The sequence below is a fragment of the Palaemon carinicauda genome, chromosome 4 (assembly GCF_036898095.1).
Source record: "Palaemon carinicauda isolate YSFRI2023 chromosome 4, ASM3689809v2, whole genome shotgun sequence".
In the NCBI taxonomy this organism is placed as follows: Eukaryota; Metazoa; Arthropoda; class Malacostraca; order Decapoda; family Palaemonidae; genus Palaemon; species Palaemon carinicauda.
The window spans coordinates 80,881,437-80,901,444 of NC_090728.1; the positions used below are offsets into that span (position 1 = coordinate 80,881,437).

The 20,008-nt window shown below is 46.5% G+C and overlaps 2 protein-coding genes across 2 annotated transcripts in view; one reads left to right on the forward strand and one right to left on the reverse strand.

Annotated features, from left to right (window-relative positions):
• LOC137639537 (serine/arginine repetitive matrix protein 1-like) overlaps positions 1-6,292 on the forward strand; it is a 28,479-nt gene extending 22,187 nt beyond the window's left edge. The window contains exons 2-4 of the mRNA XM_068371804.1: positions 1,353-2,117; positions 2,435-2,872; positions 5,888-6,292. Of these exons, the coding sequence (XP_068227905.1) occupies positions 1,353-2,117; positions 2,435-2,872; positions 5,888-6,292 (1,608 nt within the window). The remainder of the gene's footprint in view (positions 1-1,352; positions 2,118-2,434; positions 2,873-5,887) is intronic.
• Positions 6,293-19,761: 13,469 nt separating this feature from the next.
• The window catches only part of LOC137639538 (uncharacterized), a 320,634-nt gene continuing 320,387 nt past the window's right edge, over positions 19,762-20,008 (reverse strand). The window contains exon 3 of the mRNA XM_068371805.1: positions 19,762-19,776. Coding sequence (XP_068227906.1) covers positions 19,762-19,776 — 15 coding nt within the window. The remainder of the gene's footprint in view (positions 19,777-20,008) is intronic.

Below are 20,008 nucleotides of genomic sequence, written 5' to 3' on the forward strand. Positions count from 1 at the left end.
GGGACATCGCCAGGAAATTCAGACCATGTCTCAAAACTTACCAGGACAGAACTAAGCATTTCAAGCCAAAGAACCTTGATGACTGCGGGTACGTTTTCGTCCGCGTCGACGCCCATCGACAACCGCTAACCAGACCTTATCGAGGCCCCTACCGTGTAATTAACAAGACGACGAAAGCCTTCCTTCTTGACCTGCATGGCCAAGAAGACTGCGTCTCAATAGACCGCGTGAAACCAGCGTTTCTCAAAGGGAGCGACACTGCCTCCGCCGGACCTGGCAAATCCAGAGTGCCACCTCAAAACAAGGCGCCCAATGAAAGAAAAATCAACAAACGACGACGAGAGGAAGAGATCCTTACGCCGACCGCCGACGCGCTCCTCCGTTCAAAAACAAGAGGAACCCTCTGACGCCCTAAAAGATACGAAGATTAATCATCAGCCCTCTACGTCGGCCGATGTCTTGGGGGGGGGAGAGTACTTGTAAGGACACCGCTCCCTCCATCGTCCAGAAATTCAACAAATTGTCTATTTATCTAAATTCTCCTTTCGTCACACCATGACTTCCTATATAAATGTATTCCGCTCCCTCAGAGCAACAATTTGACATATGTATTACTTCATTACATGTTTCTGTTTACTTGCAATTCGTGTATTTGTTCATGTGAGAAAACACATATATTTTGGCAGGAAGTTCAAGCTAAATTGGCGCCTACGCCATGCTACCTTTACGTCCGCACCCTGTATTATATTCCCACGCATGTTTGAATAAACTATCAGTTGATGTTGGTGACGCTTCTCTCACTGTCCTTACAATATCACTATTACAGTAGTAGACGTGTGGTTAGATGTATGATAGAGGCCACCTGTATGTATAGTGACGGTTGACAGACTAGGGCTGTTTAAGGGCATGGCTTGTAGGTTTGGATAGAGGGGGTGAAATTAGTTAGTATCCCTTTTTTATGCACGTTTGGGGAGCTGGCCACTCATATATAATGGCCCCGACCTGTATCGATAGGCGCCCGCGCGCCCGCCCCCGCGCGCGACCCTCCAAGGGCTAAATCGCGCGACCCTCCAAGGGCTAAATCGCGCGACCCTCCAAGGGCTAAATTGCGCGACCCTCCAAGGGCTAAATCGCGCGACCCTCCAAGGGCTAAATCGCGCGAGTGGCAACGCGAGCCCCAGCGTGATCCCCACCCTCGTCGGGATTCACCGCACATGCTTTCACCGGTGGCGCGTTCTTCAAGATCGCCTCTGAGATCGCCAGCGCGTAAACGCAGGACTACGACTACTACTCAGGACCCATAAGAACCTCAGGAGAGGTCTAGGCAACGTTCTTCTTTTCTTCCTTTTCAGGCAGGTCCTGTGGTGTTCACTCCTAAGGGTCAGGAGATCCCTTTCCCTACAGCAGGAATTACTGACACTGCATCAGTAACACGTCAATCTTGGTTTGGTTACCTGATTAAAGCGGTGGTACAGGCCGTGAAGCCTGAACTCGCTGATCAAGGATCCATACCAAAGGCTGACTCACCCCCGCTGAAGAGAAAGAGAGGAGTGGACTTCGTGGTAACTTCTCCCAGGGAGAAGTTGGCTCCAAAGAGGTCCGTCAGGAAGGATCCTTCCCCGGCACAGTCTTTCTCTCCTTCTCCTGTGGAGGAAGCCTTTCCTTCCTCAGGAGACTCTTCGGAGCAGATGGACTCTCCCACGGCAACAAGGGGAGACACCCCTCCTCGGGGAGGAGAGACGTCTTGCGCGGGGAGTTCCTTCCAGTCCTCTTTACTCGAGTCCTGCATCCCGCCCAGGAGGGAACCTAAGGACTCGAAGACGATCCCTAAGTCATCGTCCAGAATTCGTCAAGAGCCAACTGTTCCCCGGGAGAACGTCCATGATTTTCCCCAAGAAGAACCTTTGGGGACTGGAGACTTAGCTGCCAGCCCTCAGGGAGGTGAGCAGCACGAGTCTGAGCATGCCTTCTGGCAGGTCCTAAGCTTGATTAGGCAACTCAACAAGTTTAAGGATCCTGAGACCGCCCCTGGAGAAGGTAAGGACACCGTCCTAGACCAAGTCTACGGCACCCAGAAACCTCAAAGGGCCAGTGCGGCCTTGCCTTGGTCCCAAGGGGTGAAGAGTGCCAGAGACAAGGTCGAGGCTCAGCTTGCTGATCTCGCCTCCTCCAGCCGAATAGACTCCGCCCACCTCCTCGCTTACAGCAGAGGAGGTACTTTGAGATCATGGGGGAGTCTAGTGTGGGCCTTCCTCTTCACCACTCCGTGGAAGAGCTCGCCAGGGGAACTCCTTTTGAGAAGCTCTCCTCCTGGCAAGTGACGTTCTCAGCAGCAGAGATCCTCAGCCATGAGAAAGTCGCGAAGATGGCCATGCAGGCCACTTCGTGGCTGAACGTGTGGCTAGGTTCTTTGGGCATTATATTGCGCCCGTAGGACTTGTCCAAAGAGAGCAATAGGAAGGCCTTGGAGACCTTCCTCCTCTCTGGAACCCGTTCCATCAAGTTCCAGGTACACCAGGTTACTAACCTGTGGGCCAACTCAATTCTGAAGCGACGGGACGCGGTGACCAAGAGATTCCATCCGAAGGTCCCCGCTGTGGATGTCAACAGGCTCAAACACTCCTCCATCATTGGGAGAGCCTTGTTTGACCCCCAAGACGTAGAACAGACAGCTGAGAGGTGGAGGAAGACGAACCAGGACTTGCTCCTCCAAAGGGCCTTGACATCTCGACTCTACAAGCCTCCAGCTCCGCAACAGCCTCAACAGCAGCCGCGCAGGACACTGAAGCAGGCCCCGGCAGCTAAGAAAAGGTGTCTAAGCCACAGCCCTTTCCCGTCAAGGACAGGAAGGCTGGAGAGTCCTCTAGGGGAGGCAAAAATCCTAGAGGGAGCGGCCATGGTCGCAAGCGCTAGGATTGGCAATCCCCCTATGTGTCCACCTGTGGGGGGATGCCTTCAAAGTTGCGTGCACAGGTGGCAGCAACTTGGAGCCGATTCTTGGACGGTCTCTGTGATCGGCCAAGGATATCGCGTCTCATTCACGACATCTCGACCTCCCCTGACAGCGAATCCAGTGTCGTTGAGCTCCTATGCCATGGGATCAGCAAAAGGGCTAGCCCTTTGGGCAGAAGTCGAGACCATGCTCAAGAAGGATGCTCTCCAGGAGGTCGTCGACAGCTCCCCAGGCTTCTTCAGTCGACTCTTTCTTGTAAAGAAGGCGTCTGGAGGCTGGAGACCCGTCATCGACCTCTCAACGCTGAACAAGTTTGTCAAACAAACCCAGTTCAGAATGGAGACAGCAGAGTCGGTCAGACTGGCAGTGAGACCACAAGACTACTTGTGCACACTGGATCTGAAGGACGCGTACTTCCAGATCCCAATCCATCCGTATTCCAGGAAGTACTTGAGATTCAGCCTAGACGACAAGACCTACCAGTTCAAGGTACTGTGTTTCAGTCTCTCCACAGCACCTCAGGTGTTCACTCTGATCTCTGTGTGGGCTCACAGGAACGGCATCTGTCTCCTCCATTATCTGGACGACTGGCTGATCCTGGCAGACTCGGAGTCGACCCTTCTTCGACACCGAGACAGACTCCTGGGAATTTGCCAACATCTGGGGTTCATGGGAAATCTCGAGAAGTCCTCTCTGCAGCCTATGCAACGACTGGTTTACCTAGGCATGATTTTAGACACCAATCTCCACAAAGCCTTTCCATCAGGCGACAGGATAGCAAGGCTGAGGAGGGTTGCAGAGCCCTTCCTCAGTCGGGAAGAGCTTCCAGCCCAATCGTGGTTGCGTCTTCTAGGTCACCTATCCTCCCTGGCCCGTCTAGTTCCCAACGGCCGCCTCAGGATGAGATCCCTTCAATGGCGGCTCAAGTCCCGGTGGAATCAAGGCCACGATTCCCCTGCGGTGGTGGTGGCTGATGGACGAGAACTTTCGAAAGGGTGTAGATCTTCTCGTCCCTCCCCCGGAGTTGACACTGTTTTCGGACGCGTCAAAAGAAGGGTGGGGGGCACACATTCTGAACCAAAGGGCCTCAGGCCTCTGGTCAGAATCCGAAAAGTACCTACACATCAACCTGCTAGAAATGAAGGCCGTATTCATGACCCTTCAAAAGTTCCAACAGACCCTGGCGGGCCACTCCGTGGTAGTGATGAGCGACAACACTACAGTAGTGGCTTACATCAACAAGCAGGGAGGTACTTTTTCACAACAGCTATCCCATCTTGCAGTAGAGATTCTGAGGTGGTCCGAAGTCCACTCGATAACACTATCAGCTCGCTTCATTCCTGGCAAGAGGAATGTACTCGCCGACAGTCTGAGCAGAGCATTGCAGATAGTGAGTACCGAGTGGTCTTTGGATCCTCAGTTGTTAACTAAGGCAAGCAATACGCAGAAGTCATCTGGCCCGGTAAAGTTGAAGTGTGTGGAAGAAGCCAAGCGTGGCATTCTATCCTGTTCGTAATACTAGCAGGCAGTTAATTCTAATAGCCAGGCCTTCTCCATCACGAGGCTCAATACTACGCAGTACCCTAGAAGTTTTATTCCAGCTGTGACCAAGTTGTGGAATGATCTTCCTAATTGGGTTGTTGAATCAGTAGAACTTCAAAAGTTCAAAGTTGCAGCAAATACTTTTTTGTTGACCAGGCGGACATGAGTCTTTTTATTGTTTATTTATGACATATTTGTTTTTGACGTTGTTAATAGTTTATATATGACATATCTCTTTTGACATTACTTTTTTTAGAATGATTTATTGTTAATTTGTTCTCTTCAGTTCTTTATTTCCTTATTTCCTTTCCTCACTGGGCTATTTTTCCCTATTGGAGCCCCTGGACTTATAGCATCTTGCTTTTCCAATTAGGGTTGTAGCTTGGATAGTAATAATAATAATAATAATAATAGCCAAAAAAGTCCTAACTTTGTGGGGTTCCCCGACAGTGGACCTGTTCGCGACAGCCTTGAACTTCAAGCAACGGTGGGACAACATCGACGGTGTGATAGTGGTAATGTATGCGGTGAGTGTAGGGAGTGGTCTACCTCCCAGTGGGAGAGGTTTGCTCGGCGCCGGAAGAAAAAGTCCAAAAGGGATATTTCTCCTTCAAAGGCTTCTTTGAAGAGAGAAAATTCCAAGGCTTCTTCTTCCGTAGCCCATTCCTCCTCCGAAGCTCCCACTCGATCGGTCTCTTTCGAGAGGCCGGCGAGTGGTAGTGTAGACCGTAGTTCTGTTGACCGATCCCGGGGTACGGGAGAGGTAGTTGCCTCCCATAGCGAGGCAGCTGCCCCTCCTCCCCCGGAGGAGGATATTGATATTGATTTCTCTGTGAATAACAATGATTTGTTACAGCTTTGGGCTTCCTTGGGGCTTCAGGGTTCGCCCTCCAGGGAAGCCCTGTTTGACATGATCAAACTGGGAGCAGCTGTTAAGCAATCGCCGACGATAGCAGACATAGATCCTCTGTCTATCGTCGACGTTGTTGTAACGTACACCTCCGTTGTGTCTGATCAAACTCCTGCTCCTGTTGTTGCTGAGGTAGCTGAAGGCTTAGCTTCCCCTCTGAACATCCTTCGAAGGGGGAACTTAGTCCTACGGTCTCTCCTGCTAGTGATTCTCCCCCTCGGGGGAGTTCACTTACAGAGACTCCTCTGCGGAGGCCTTACGATGGTCAGCTTGCTGATCCCACGGCCCCTAGAGGGCGTATAAGGCGGAAGGCTCGTCCTCCCCTTCGCCGTAGAGGCCTTCCTTCTCCTCACGAGGAATTTAGGAGGCGCCTCTTCGGCTCGTCATCCCCGCAGTCCTCTGCGGAGGAGACTCACCGTTCACCGTTCCTGCCAGCTACCACCGTAGACCTATCCAGAGATCATTCGCGATCCCCTTCGTAGGAAGGTCGTCCTTCGGAACCCTGTGACCTGCCTCCCTCCAGACCTGCTGACCTGCCGTCACCCTTCAAGGATGCTGACGTGCATTACGCGCCTTCAAAACCTGTCATTGCGAAGGCACCTGTCCCTTCAAGGCACAAGGAACTTGAGCGCAAAACTGCGCCTCAATCCCTAAAGCGCCAGGATTACCCTGTGTACCATCACGCTGCTGCTGTTCCTGACTTAGCGCCACAGTGCTCACCTGCACGCGTGCGCGCACCTGTTCCTGTTCCGCGCCAGGGATCCCCTGCGCCCCCACAACCTACTGCGCACCAGCGCTTACCAGCAGTTCCTGATATAGCGCGCCAGCGCTTACCTGCGCACACGCGCTCACCTGTGCGCAAGAGCTCACCGGTTCATGTTTCATAATGCGCAGTCCAAGAGGCACCTAGGTTAGCGCACAGGCGCTCACAGGTACCTCTAGACCCTCAGCGCTCTTCTGGAGTTAAGCGCGATGCGCGCCCTCGCGCAGTTGTTCCTGATACAGCGCAAAAGCGCTAACCAACGCGCTTCTACAATCCAGCGCTTAGTCCAGGAGGTTCCTAAGTTAGCGCACGGGCGCTCACAGGTACCCCTGGACTCTCCATCGAGACTGCGCAATCCTGTACGCGTGTTTAAAGTTGCGCGCGATGCGCTCTCAACTCAACAGCGCTCACCTGTGTGCCTGAATCCTGTTGCACACCCTGCTCACCCATTGCAGCAGCGCACACCTGTGCGCCCTCACCCTAATGCGCACCATGCGTGGCCACGATCTCCTGCGCGCCCACGATCTCCTCAGGGGAAGATGCCTGCTCAACCTGCGCAGCACTCACTTGCGCCCCAACGGGCAAACTCACCCTCGCATACCACGAGGCTGCGCAATTGCGCCCTCACCCAGTGCTTCCAGATACGCGCCCACAAGCTAATGCGCACTCGCGCCCAAAAGTCTCGCCCGCACGGGCTCTTCATCAGGTTCTTGCGCGTCCGCGCACGGGCGATCAATATATTGCGCCCATCCAGCCTTCGACCCCTCCTCACGTTCCAGCTCTTGCGAGCTGCATGCCCTCGCCATCTCCATCATGCACCCGCTCCATCAACCTCGCACACCCACGTGGTTTGTATTTCAGTTACGGAACAAGTGAAAATTACTGGTTTTTACCCCTCAATCTGCAGAATTTGGGAATGGGGTAGATACAATATTATTCATGATTCTGAAAATAACATGTATTTGGGTCAAATTCTATACCAACTCAATGTGCCGCAAAAATTATTTCTATGTCTGGCAACCAGATATGTATTTCAGTCTAAATAAGTAAAAAACGTGAAAATTACCCATCTTTACTCTTCAATCTGCAGATTTCTGAAATGGGGTAGGTACAATATTATTCATGATTCTGATTACACAATGTATGGGGCTCAAATTCTATACCACCTCAAGGTGTCGCAAAAATTATTTCTATGTCTGGCAACCAGATATGTATTTCAGTTGAGAAAAGTCGTAAACATGAAAAGTACCCATTTTTACCCTCAATCTGTAGAATTCTGAAATGGGGTAGATACAATATTATTCATAATTCTGATTATACTATGTATGGGGCTCAAATTCTATACCAACTCAATGTGTCGCAAAAATTGTTTCTATGTCTGGCAACCAAATATGTATTTCAGTCGAGAAAAGTAAAAAAAGTTAAAATTACCCGTTTTTACCCCTCGATCTGCAGAATTCTGAAATGGGTTAGATACAATACTATTCATGATTCTGATTATACTATGTATGGGGCTCAAATTCTATACCAACTTAATGTTTAGCGAAAATTGTTTCTATGTCTTGCAACCAGATATGTATTTCAGTCGAGAAAAGTAAAAAAAGTTAAAATTACCCGTTTTTACCCCTCAATCTGCAGAATTCTGAAATGGGTTAGATACAATATTATTCATAATTCTGATTATACTATGTATGGGGCTCAAATTCTATACCAACTCAAGTGTCGCAAAAATTATTTCTATGTCTGGCAACCAGATTGTATTTCAGTCGAGAAAAGTAAAAAAAGTTAAAATTACCCGTTTTACCCCTCGATCTGCAGAATTCTGAAATGGGTTAGATACAATACTATTCATGGTTCTGATTATAATATGTATGGGGCTCAAATTCTATACCAACTTAATGTTTAGCGAAAATTGTTTCTATGTCTTGCAACCAGATATGTATTTCAGTCGAGAAAAGTCAAAAAAGGGAAAATTACCCGTTTTTACCCCTCAATCTGCAAAATTCTGAAATGGGTTAGATACAGTATCATTCATGATTCTTATTATTCTATGTATGGGGCTCAAATTCTATACCAACTCAATGTGTCGCGAAAATTGTTTCTATGTCTGGCAACCAGATATATATTTAAGTCTAGAAAAGTCAAAAAAGTGAAAATTACCCGTTTTACCCTCAATCTGTAGAATTTTGAAATGGGTTAAATACAATATTATTTTTGGGCTCAAGCCATGTCGTCCTGATGGAAGTTCATATAGGGTAGCTTCCTAGGGTATATTACAACTACGGCGATATTCCCAGAGAATTTACCTTAAGGTACCCAGAATTCTAACTCCTAGAGCGAATATCCCTAATAAAAGAACCAGGACGTATTCTTGACACGCCACATGGCAATCTGCACCCCGAACAGAGATAACACTTCGAAGTTGTCAATTGGCAAGAAAACGAAAACGAGAAAGAAAAGGGGAGCCGCTCGCAAGGCTCTCTCCTCTCCCGTTTCGTAAGCGTGCATTGCGCCGCTCACGACGCTATCTGTATTCCTTTTTGCGTAGCTTAACAACTCGGTGTTTTTTCCTGTGTTTCTCGCAAATTCTTGGATTTAATCAATTTATTATGCTTTCTCCAACTTCGTCTGCCTCTGATAAGTTGAGTATTATTTCTTTTATGTATAAATGTAGGCTCTCTGTAAATTTTAAAGTGATTAATAGTAATATCTTTATTACAAGAGCTGTTGCCTACCGGAGGCGTCCTGGACGCTGTCGCTCGCTAGGTATGAGTTATTTAGTTAGCCAGAGCGACGTTCCCGGCTGTTTTGCTTTAATAATTTTAGCTATTTAGCGTTACATAGGATTTCTTTATATGATGCTTCTAGTATTATGTGTCTTGGCGAAGTATTCGCCGATTCTGGCCTACGCTAGACCGTGTAGCCTAGTCGTTTGGCCCTAGTACTTTCCTGCATAATATTTAGATTTCCGAGTGTTTTAAAAATTTTATTGAAGCTTTAGGCAGTTTTATACATATAAGATTATATTGATTTCTTCCAAGATAGTATACGAGAGAGTTTCGGTGATTTAGGTAATCGATTCTCTTGGCGCCTAGGCTAGGTTGCCTATGGGGCCTTAGTATACTTTCTCCTTCTCCCCGGTTGCTCTCTTTTCTTTGGAGAAGGTGTGCAATCCCTTTCCCTCTGTTTAAGCCTTGGGCTTAACCCTAGTGGTTTATCTGAATTAACTTTCGATACAACTATATTAGGGTGTTGCTGTTCCCTCCTGTTTCCAGTAAGTCTGGCTTCAGAGAGGGGCAGAACATCAGAGTTCTTAGTCTGAGTCCGTGTATGTCTGCCTTGGGGTTGAGACTCCCTCGCTAGACTGACACAGACATAGGAGGCTTAGCCTCCTTAGGTCACTTTCGAAGGTTTCTGTACGAGATGATTCCTTCTGCTTGTGATCTAGCAGACTAGTCCTCTGTTGCTGTTCTCGGTGGCGAGGATGAGATCCTTTTTCTGGGAATAGCAACACCTTCCTTGCTTTGGTTCCGTGGGGGTTCGGCAAGTATTGCTGGCCTCCCTCCTCGGATTTCCCTTAGGCTAAGATGAGTTTTCTTGGCTGCGGGTGATTCATTACTAAAGCAAGGTTGGTAGGACCCTCTTCGTCCCTTCCCACTCTTACTGTCCGTCATTCTACATCTGTACCTAGCATAGGTTAGGATGTGGAGTTGAAGCAGTCCCTTGCCGGCCGGCAGAGTGTGCCGGCCGGCAAAGGTCTTCTGCTTTGAGTGCTGCCCGGACCTCCCTTGGTCCCTCATCCATGTTTGTCTGTAGAGCCAGATGGCATTGGTCAGGAAGCCTGAATTATATTCTCCCCTTCCTTTTGTGCACTCTTTCGGGTTGCCGGGCTTTGAGGTAGTATAGCCTCTTATCCCGGCATCCATTCTGTTTTCTTCTAGTGTTGTACCCTACCCGGGCAGTTGGAGTTCTCTGGTTCTTTTGCTGCCGGCCGACATCGGTTGTATACCTTTGCCGGCCGGCTATTTTCACGCCATTGTCTGCCGGTCGCTACGAGTGGTGGCCGGCAGCCGGGTGCTACCTTGTGTAGTTGCCGGCCAGCAGTCATTGCCGGCCGGCAGTCATTGCCGGCCGGCACTGGCTGTTGCCGGCCGGCACATGCATTTGAACCAGCGTTCTGCCGCCTTTTAGCTCTTAAGTAGTATACTTTAGATCTGATTATAGTGGGTGCCGGCCGGCAAGTGCCGGCCTGCACATTACCTTCTATACTGTACCAGTATTCTTCAGTATAGTATATACTGTAGGAAGAAAACTATAGTATAGTTTTGTTACAACACTGTGTTTTCTAACATTTTTGTGTTGTCTTGCACAGCCCTTTGCTGCTGCCTTAAAGATAGAGAAAGTGAGTTCTTTCTTGTCTATTATCCGGTATTTTAAAATCATCCTTAGGTGTGAGCTCCAACCTATTTCCTCTGGAAATTTTTCATTGGTTGCTCTAGGACAGATCAACCATACGATTTTATTAGCTGGAAGGTGGCAACAATTGACTGTGCGGGAAACACAAGTGTGTGTCTTTCCTTTTCTGTTTTATTATGCTAAACTGTGTATATCCAGTGATACGTAGTTCACTTGATACTCATGGAAATTTCTTCTCTTTACAGGAGGACCATCCGAAGTGCGGAAGTGTGTTCTGCAACGTCCGCAGCAAGAACTTCTGCGGACATGAGTTGTGTAGGAGGCACGCAGCATGCGCTGTCTCCAAGGGTGATCTCCGGTATTGGGACCCTCAGGTATGTACCGTGTGCACTGACCTGATTGCTGAGGCTTTTGATTCCCCTAGGACAGCGGAGTCAAGGGATATAGCAAGGGAGAAGCTTCGTACCTGGGTAAGGGGTTTCCAGAAGAACACCTCTGGACCTTATCTTCCAAGTGAGAAGATGAGGGATTACCTTTTCCCCAGAGCGTCAGCTGATGCAGTGATTCCCCAGCCTCAAGTGGAGATCCCCGTAGTTCAGATCCCGATGGATGCTGAAGTCGCGGTCGCCCTGCAGGACATCCAGTTGGATGACAGGATGTCGGAGGTGTCCGAGCATCTGGAGGACGACCTCCTGGCAGAAGGCCAGGATGAAGATCAGGCTCCAGACATTGATGAGGAAGAGGTCGACGAGGTGTCAGCTGCTCCGGTTCAGGTCCTTGAACCTATTCCCTCAACATCGTCCGCTCTCCCAGTAGAGCTGGGACAGACCCTCTCCTCCATCGTTGGAATGATCCAACAGATGCAGAGGGAGAATAATGAGAAGGCAGCTGCAATGGAACTGCAGATGCAGAGACTTGCAACATCACGTGGGCCCCAGATGAAGCTCAATGTGAAAGACCTTCCCTTGTGCTCAGATGCTAACCCGTGGAGATATGCTGAGCACATGCCGATGACGATCGGTAAGATCATCATGTCGGAGAAGTTGGGTTCAGTTCCCCTAGAGGAGGTGGAATTCTGGCCCAGCAAAGGGTCGTATCCGGACTGTTATGTCCGTTTGAGGAAGGAACCAGCTTCAAAGGAGGAGACAGAGCCGAAGGAGGTCATAGTTATGGACCATGCTAAGGCTCAAGCTTTGCTTTCATCCGCGATGAAAGAGAGGGGCTTCACAAACTCAAAGGTTGCTGCCTTGAGTAAGAAGCACCCTTCCTTTGTGTCCTCTCCTGCTAGAGCCTTCCCCTTTTTGCAGAAAGGGTTTGCGGCTGTGATGAAACCAGTCGAGGCTGGCAAGCCATGCCCCTCCTTGGAGGAGTGTAAACCTTTGTCTCTGGCCCTACCTATGGACCACAAGGACTGGAAGGACATCCATCTTACCTTCTCAGTTGGAAAGTTGGAGGCTGACATTGCCGGACGTCAGTTCGGTGAGAACCTCCCTAAGCTGTCTGACTTTCTTTTGCGGAGGGAGCTCGAGACGAAAGAAAGACTGGCTGCCTCAATGTCTCTTCAAACCACTCTTGAGACAATGGCAAGTGACCCCAAGGTCCATGAAATGTTCATGGTAGTGGCTAAGACTCATCTGGCCACAGTGACGAATGATCTTTACAGCTTCGTCAGGGCGAGGAGAGCTTGTAGGGAGTTTGTGTTCGCCTCGGCTGCGGTGAGGCATGAGCCAAGGAGACTAATCTCCTCCAACATTTGGGGTAAAGACCTTTTTCCTAACGAAGTGGTCAAGGAGGTTGTGGATAAGGCCGCCACGGAGAATAGAAACCTTCTCCAGAAGTGGGGCCTGTCTATCAAGAGAAAGTCTTCCCCGGAGGAGGGTCCCCAACCAAAGAGGAAGACTAAGAGGGCAAGACTACCCTCTCGACCAGCCAGGCCATTTAGACAGCAACAGCAACAGCAATTGCCTATGCCTTCAGTGCCCCAGATTGTGGCACAAACCCCGACCACATTCCAGTGGGTACCCCAAGACCGTGTCGAGACAGTCTCCGGCATTTAACCCAGCCTTCGAAGGGCAGTCCACTACCTTTCGAGCAAAGCCTAGAGGAGCAGCCAGAGGCTTGTCTAGGCGCCCCTCAAGGGGAAGGGGATTCAGAGGTGGTCACGGTCAGAGAGGCAAGACCTCAGGACAGCAGTCAAAGTGAGATGATACCGGTAGGAGGGAGACTTCAGAATTTTCGGGATCGGTGGACCTTCGATCCCTGGCCCCACAGCCTACTCATGAATGGACTGGGCTGGAGCTGGTACAGCACTCCACCCCCGTGCCCTCGATTTTTCCAACACTCCACCCCCGTTCTGGAGGAGTACGTTCAAGAACTGTTGTAGAAAAAAGTGATCCGAAGGGTAAAGTCCATCAAATTCCAAGGGAGGCTGTTTTGTGTTCCCAAGAAGGACTCGGAGAAACTCAGAGTCATTCTGGACTTGTCGCCACTTAACAAGTTCATAGTGAACTGCAAGTTCAAGATGCTAACACTGCAACACATAAGGACCTTACTGCCTGAGAGGGCATTTACCGTCTCCATAGATTTGTCAGACGCCTATTGGCACGTTCCAATCAATCGCCGACTCTCCCTCTACCTAGGGTTCAAGCTACAACGAAGACTATACGCCTTCAGAGCCATGCCATTCGGGCTAAATATAGCCCCAAGGATTTTCACGAAGCTTGCGAGCGTAGCTCTCAAACAATTACGCCTAAAGGGAATTCAGGTGGTAGCCTACCTGGACGACTGGCTGGTGTGGGCAGCATCCGAGACAGAATGCTTGCAAGCTTCCCTACAGGTGATCCAGTTCCTAAAGTATCTAGGCTTCAAGATCAACAGAAAAAAGTCTCAACTTTCTCCATCTCAAAAGTTCCAGTGGTTGGGAATCCACTGGGACCTAGTGTCACACCGATTCTCCATCCCGGCGAAGAAGAGGAAGGAGATAGCGGGTTCTGTCAAGAGACTTCTGGATTCCGAAAGGATATCAAGACGCGAACAGGAGAGAGTGCTGGGTTCTCTCCAGTTTGCTTCGGTAACAGAACCGGTGCTAAGAGCACAGCTAAAGGATGCAACCGGAGTTTGGAGAAGTTATGCATCAAACGCGCGAAGAGATCTGAGAAGACCAGTTCCGCTTCGTCTACGTACTCTTCTCAGGCCTTGGTCCCAAGCCGGACAACTAAAGAAGTCGGTACTTCTTCAGCCACCTTCCCCCTCATTGACTATTCACACAGACGCCTCGAAGGAGGGGTGGGGAGGTCATTCTCATCGGAAGAAGGCCCAAGGGACTTGGTCCAATCTATTCAAGACATTTCACATAAACTTTCTGGAAGCTATGGCAGTGCTCCTTACCTTGAAGAAAGTCTCCCCGCATCGCTCGATCCACATAAGGTTGGTGCTGGACAGCGAGGTGATTGTGAGATGCTTGAATCGACAAGGATCAAGGTCACCACCTCTCAACCAGGTGATGTTGGCCATCTTTCGACTGGCGGAAAAGAAGAAGTGGTACCTCTCAGCAGTTCACCTTCAAGGAGTCCACAATGTGACAGCGGACGCTCTATCCAGGTTCACACCGATAGAGTCAGAATGGTCCCTAGACGCAGGATCATTCTCCTTCATCTTGAGTCAAGTCCCAGAACTGCAGATAGACCTCTTTGCGACGAAAGACAACAAGAAGTTACCCCTGTACGTGTCCCCGTACGAGGACCCCTTGGCGGAAGCAGTGGACGCGATGTCCCTCGACTGGAACAGATGGTCCAGGATCTATCTGTTCCCTCCTTACAACCTTCTGTTGAGGGTCCTCAACAAGCTGAGATCCTTCAAGGGAGTTGCGGCAATTGTGGCTCACAAGTGGCCGAACAGCATGTGGTTCCCTCTAGCATTGGAACTACGGCTGAAGTTTCTACCGCTACCAGATCCAGTTCTGACCCAGCGAGTCCAGAAGTCGACTGTCTACGCTCCATTACAGAAAACCCGGACCCTGCAGCTCATGATTTTCTCTCCCTAGCGGTGAGGAAGCGTTTCGGGATTTCGAAAGACAGCATAGACTTCCTAAGGAATATAAGTGCAAATCTACTAGAAGGCAATATGAGTCATCTTGGGGGAAATGGGTGGCCTTTGTCATGGCGAAGAATCCGCAGGAGATCTCGACGGACTTCTGCTTTTCTCTCTTCATCCACCTCCATGGTCATGGGTTGGCAGCTAACACGATTTCAACGTGTAAATCTGCTTTGACAAGACCCATTCTATATGCCTTCCAGGTCGACCTCGCTAACGAGATTTTTAATAAAATTCCGAAAGCCTGCACTAGGCTCAGACCTTCAGCACCTCCAAAGCCCATTTCATGGTCTTTAGATAAAGTTCTTCATTTCGCCTCACTGTTGAACAATGAGGAGTGTGCGTTAAAGGATTTGACCCAAAGACTTATTTTCCTATTTGCACTCGCATCCGGGACCAGGGTTAATGAGATTGTAGCCCTCTCGAGAGAGGAAGGTCGTGTTCAGTTCTTGGATGAGGGAGAGCTGAACCTGTTTCCGGATCCTACGTTTCTCGCCAAGAACGAGTTACCCACCAACAGGTGGGGTCCCTGGAGAATCTGCCCTCTGAAAGAAGATGCATCTCTATGTCCAGTAGAATGCCTAAAGGTCTATCTTCGTAGAACTTCAGACTTCAAGGGTGGTCAACTATTCAGGGGAGAAACATCAGGCTCAAATTTATCACTGAAACAACTCAGGGCGAAAATCACATATTTTATTCGCAGAGCGGATCCTGACAGTACACCCGCAGGTCACGATCCGAGGAAAGTTGCCTCATCCTTAAATTTCTTTAATTGTATGGATTTTGAACGTCTTCGCTCATACACTGGCTGGAAGTCTTCCAGTGTGTTCTTTCGTCACTATGCGAAGCAAGTGGAGCAACTAAAGAGGTCTGTGGTAGCAGTGGGTTGCATTGTTAACCCTGCTGTTTATCTCTGCGAGGAACAGTGGATTTAATTGGGACGATTAATTCCAGGGTGAGTGTGTAGTTTCATACTATTCTACAAGCTAAGTGTGAGGGCACCGGGTTGCCCACGTTGACTGTTCCACTTTAAAAGGTGAACCTAGCATAAGTGCAGACATGTGTGCCGAGCGTTTCTAACGCTAATGTGACTGACTAGTAATACAGACTTTTACAACTTTGATACCTCGGTATGTTAAAAGTGGCGTTAATGTTTTTCTTTCAGATAAACAAGTTTCTGGTTACTATCATGCTTATGCTTAATTTTTTGGTTATCCTCATCTTATATATATATATAATTGTTGTTAACCTGTTTTATTTATTGTCTGTCAATAAACTAGTTCTTGTGAACCTTGCGTCTCCTTCACCAGTGTCAATTTATTGATAATAATTGAGCATTCTTACTATGTATATTTATCTGGCATAATTCTAATAGATTGTTCCTTTATGCAAGCTATTTTTGCATTGGTTTATGCTTTCCCTTAGCGGGAGGACTCCATGCCCTAAGGGGACGATGGCGGATATGCAAGTTTCCTCCTACTCGGATATAAACCTTTGTCCAATACAGTATTGATTGGAGAACTGGTCGATATTTCATATTGACGCAGTAGTTCTTTACATACTATGCTTTACATAATATAGGGTAAGACCACTATATTGGCCTGCCTGTTAATCATACATAAGTATATGTACTCCTCGAGACTTTTCCAGAGTCTAGTAGGACTCTTCCCTGTAGGGGGCAGGAAGCACTAACATGGTTTATGGTTAGCTGAAAGGATGTATAACGTTAACATCTTAGGTCTCTAGGTCTAGTCGACCGGGGAAATACCTCCGGGGAGTACGGCACGTTTTGAGAATCCACAGATACAGTAATGCTCTGGTATACTTCCATCAGGACGACATGGCTTGAGCCCAAAAAACGGATTTTGAGCGAAGCGAAAAATCTATTTTTGGGTGAGATGGCCATGTCGTCCTGATGGACCCGCCCTTCCCTTTCTATGAAAGGGCTGTAGGTCCCCTCCCTACATACAGTATCTGTAGCACCTCGTGTATCGCTACAAGGAATACAGATAGCGCCGTGAGCGGCGCAATGCACGCTTACGAAACGGGAGAGGAGAGAGCCTTGCGAGCGGCTCCCCTTTTCTTTCTCGTTTTCGTTTTCTTGCCAATTGACCCCTTCAAAGTGTTATCTCTGTTCGGGGTGCAGATTGCCATGTGGCGTGTCAAGAGTACGTCCTCTGATATTTCGCGATATCCCTGGTTCTTTTATTAGGGATATTCGCTCCAGGAGTTAGAATTCTGTGTACCTTAAGGTAAATTCTCTGGGAATATCGCCGTAGTTGTAATATACCCTAGGAAGCTACCCTATAGGAACTTCCATCAGGACGACATGGCCATCTCACCCAAAAATAGATTTTGCGCTTCGCTCAAAATCCGTTTCATGATTCTGGTTATACTATGTATGGGGCTCAAATTCTATACCAACTCAATGTGTCGCGAAAATTGTCTTTATGTCTGGCAACCAGATACTGTATGTATTTCAGTAGAGAAAAGTCAAAAAAGTGAAAATTACCTGTTTTTACCCCTCAATCTGCAGGATTCTGAAATGGGTTAGATACAATATCATTCATGATTCTGATTATACTATGTATGGGGCTCAAATTCTATACCAACTCAATGTGTCGCGAAAATTGTTTCTATGTCTGGCAATCAGATATGTATTTAAGTCAAGAAAAGTCAAAAAAGTGAAAATTACCCATTTTTACCCCTCAATCTGCAGAATTCTGAAATGGGTTAGATACAATATCATTCATGATTCTGATTATACTATGTATGGGGCTCAAATTCTATGCCACCTAAAGGTGTCGCAAAAATAATTTCTATGTCTGGCAACCAGATATGTATTTCATTTGAGAAAAGTCATAAACATGAAAAATACCCGTTTTTACCCTCAATCTGTAGAATTCTGAAATGGGGTAGATACAATATTATTCATGATTCTGATTATACTATGTATGGGGCTCAAATTCTATACCAACTCAATGTGTCGCGAAAATTGTTTCTATGTCTTGCAACCAGATATTTATTTCAGTCCAGAAAAGTAAAAAAAGAGAAAATTACCCATCTTTACCCCTCAATCGGCAGAATTTTGAAACGAGTTAGATACAATATTATTCATATTTCTGATTATACTATGCATGGGGCTCAAATTCTATACCAAGTCAGTGTGTCGCAAAAATTATTTCTATGTCTGGCAACCAGATTGTATTTCAGTCCAGAAAAGTAAAAAAAGTGAAAATTACCCGTTTTTACCCCTCAATCTGCAGAATTCTGAAATGGGTTAGATACAATACTATTCATGATTCTGATTATACTATGTATGGGGCTCAAATTCTATACCAACTCAATGTTTAGCAAAAATTGTTTCTATATCTTGCAACCAGATATGTATTTCAGTCGAGAAATGTAAAAAAAGTGAAAATTACCCGTTTTTACCCCTCAATCTGCAGAATTCTGAAATGGGTTAGATACAATACTATTCATGATTCTGATTATACTATGTATGGGGCTCAAATTCTATACCAACTCAATATGTCGCGAAAATTGTTTCTATGTCTTGCAACCAGATATGTATTTTAGTCGAGAAAAGTCAAAAAAGGGAAAATTACCCGTTTTTACCCCTCAATCTGCAGAATTCTGAAATGGGTTAGATACAATACTATTCATGATTCTGATTATACTATGTATGGGGCTCAAATTCTATACCAACTCAATGTTTAGCAAAAATTGTTTCTATATCTTGCAACCAGATATGTATTTCAGTCGAGAAAAGTCAAAAAAGTGAAAATTAACCGTTTTTACCCCTCAATCTGCAAAATTTTGAAATGAATTAGATGCTATATTATTCATGATGCTTATTATAGTGTGTATGGGGCTCAAATTCTATACCAAGTCAATGTGTCGCAAAAATTATTTCTATGTCTGGCAACCAGATTGTATTTCAGTCGAGAAAAGTCAAAAAAGTTAAAATTACCCGTTTTTACCCCTCAATCTGCAGAATTCTGAAATGGGTTAGATAAAATATTATTCATATATCTGATTATACTATGTATGGGGCTCAAATTCTATACCAACTCAATGTGTCGCGAAAATTGTTTCTATGTCTTGCAACCAGATATATATTTCAGTCCAGAAAAGTCAAAAATGTGTAAATTACCCGTTTTTACCCCTAAATCTGCAGAATTTTGAAACGAGTTAGATATAATATTATTCATATTTCTGATTATACTATGTATGGGGCTCAAATTCTATACCAAGTCAGAGTGTCGCAAAAATTATTTCTATGCCTGGCAACCAGATTGTATTTCAGTCGAGAAAAGTAAAAAAAGTGAAAATTACCCGTTTTTACCCCTAAATCTGCAGAATTTTGAAACGAGTTAGATACAATATTATTCATAATTCTGATTATACTATGTATGGGGCTCAAATTCTATACCAACTCAATGTGTCGCGAAAATTGTTTCTATGTCTGGCAACCAGATATGTATTTCAGTCGAGAAAAGTAAAAAAAGTGAAAATTACCCGTTTTTACCCCTCAATCTGCAGAATTCTGAAATGGGTTAGATACAATACTATTCGTGATTCTGATTATACTATGTATGGGGCTCAAATTCTATACCAACTCAATATGTCGCGAAAATTGTTTCTATGTCTGGCAACCAGATATGTATTTCAGTCAAGAAAAGTAAAAAAAAGTGAAAATTACCCGTTTTTACCCCTCAATCTGCAGAATTTTGAAACGAGTTAGATACAATACTATTCGTGATTCTGATTATACTATGTATGGGGCTCAAATTCTATACCAACTCAATATGTCGCAAAAATTGTTTCTATGTCTTGCAACCAGATATGTATTTCAGTCGAGAAAAGTCAAAAAAGTGAAAATTACCCGTTTTTACCCCTCAATCTGCAGAATTCTGAAATGGGTTAGATACAATACTATTCATGATTCTGATTATACTATGTATGGGGCTCAAATTCTATACCAACTCAATGTTTAGCGAAAATTGTTTCTATATCTTGCAACCAGATATGAATTTCAGTCGAGAAAAGTAAAAAAAAGTTAAAATTACCCGTTTTTACCCCTCAATCTGCAGAATTCTGAAATGGATTAGATATAATACTATTAATGATTCCAATTATACTATGTATGGGGCTCAAATTCTATACTAACTCAATGTGTCGCAAAAAATTGTCTCTATGTCTGGCAACCAGATATGTATTTCAATCGAGAAAAGTAAAAAAAGTGAAAATTACCCGTTTTTACCCCTCAATCTGCAAATTTCTGAAATGGGGTAGATACAATATTATTCATGATTCTACGGTGTTTGCA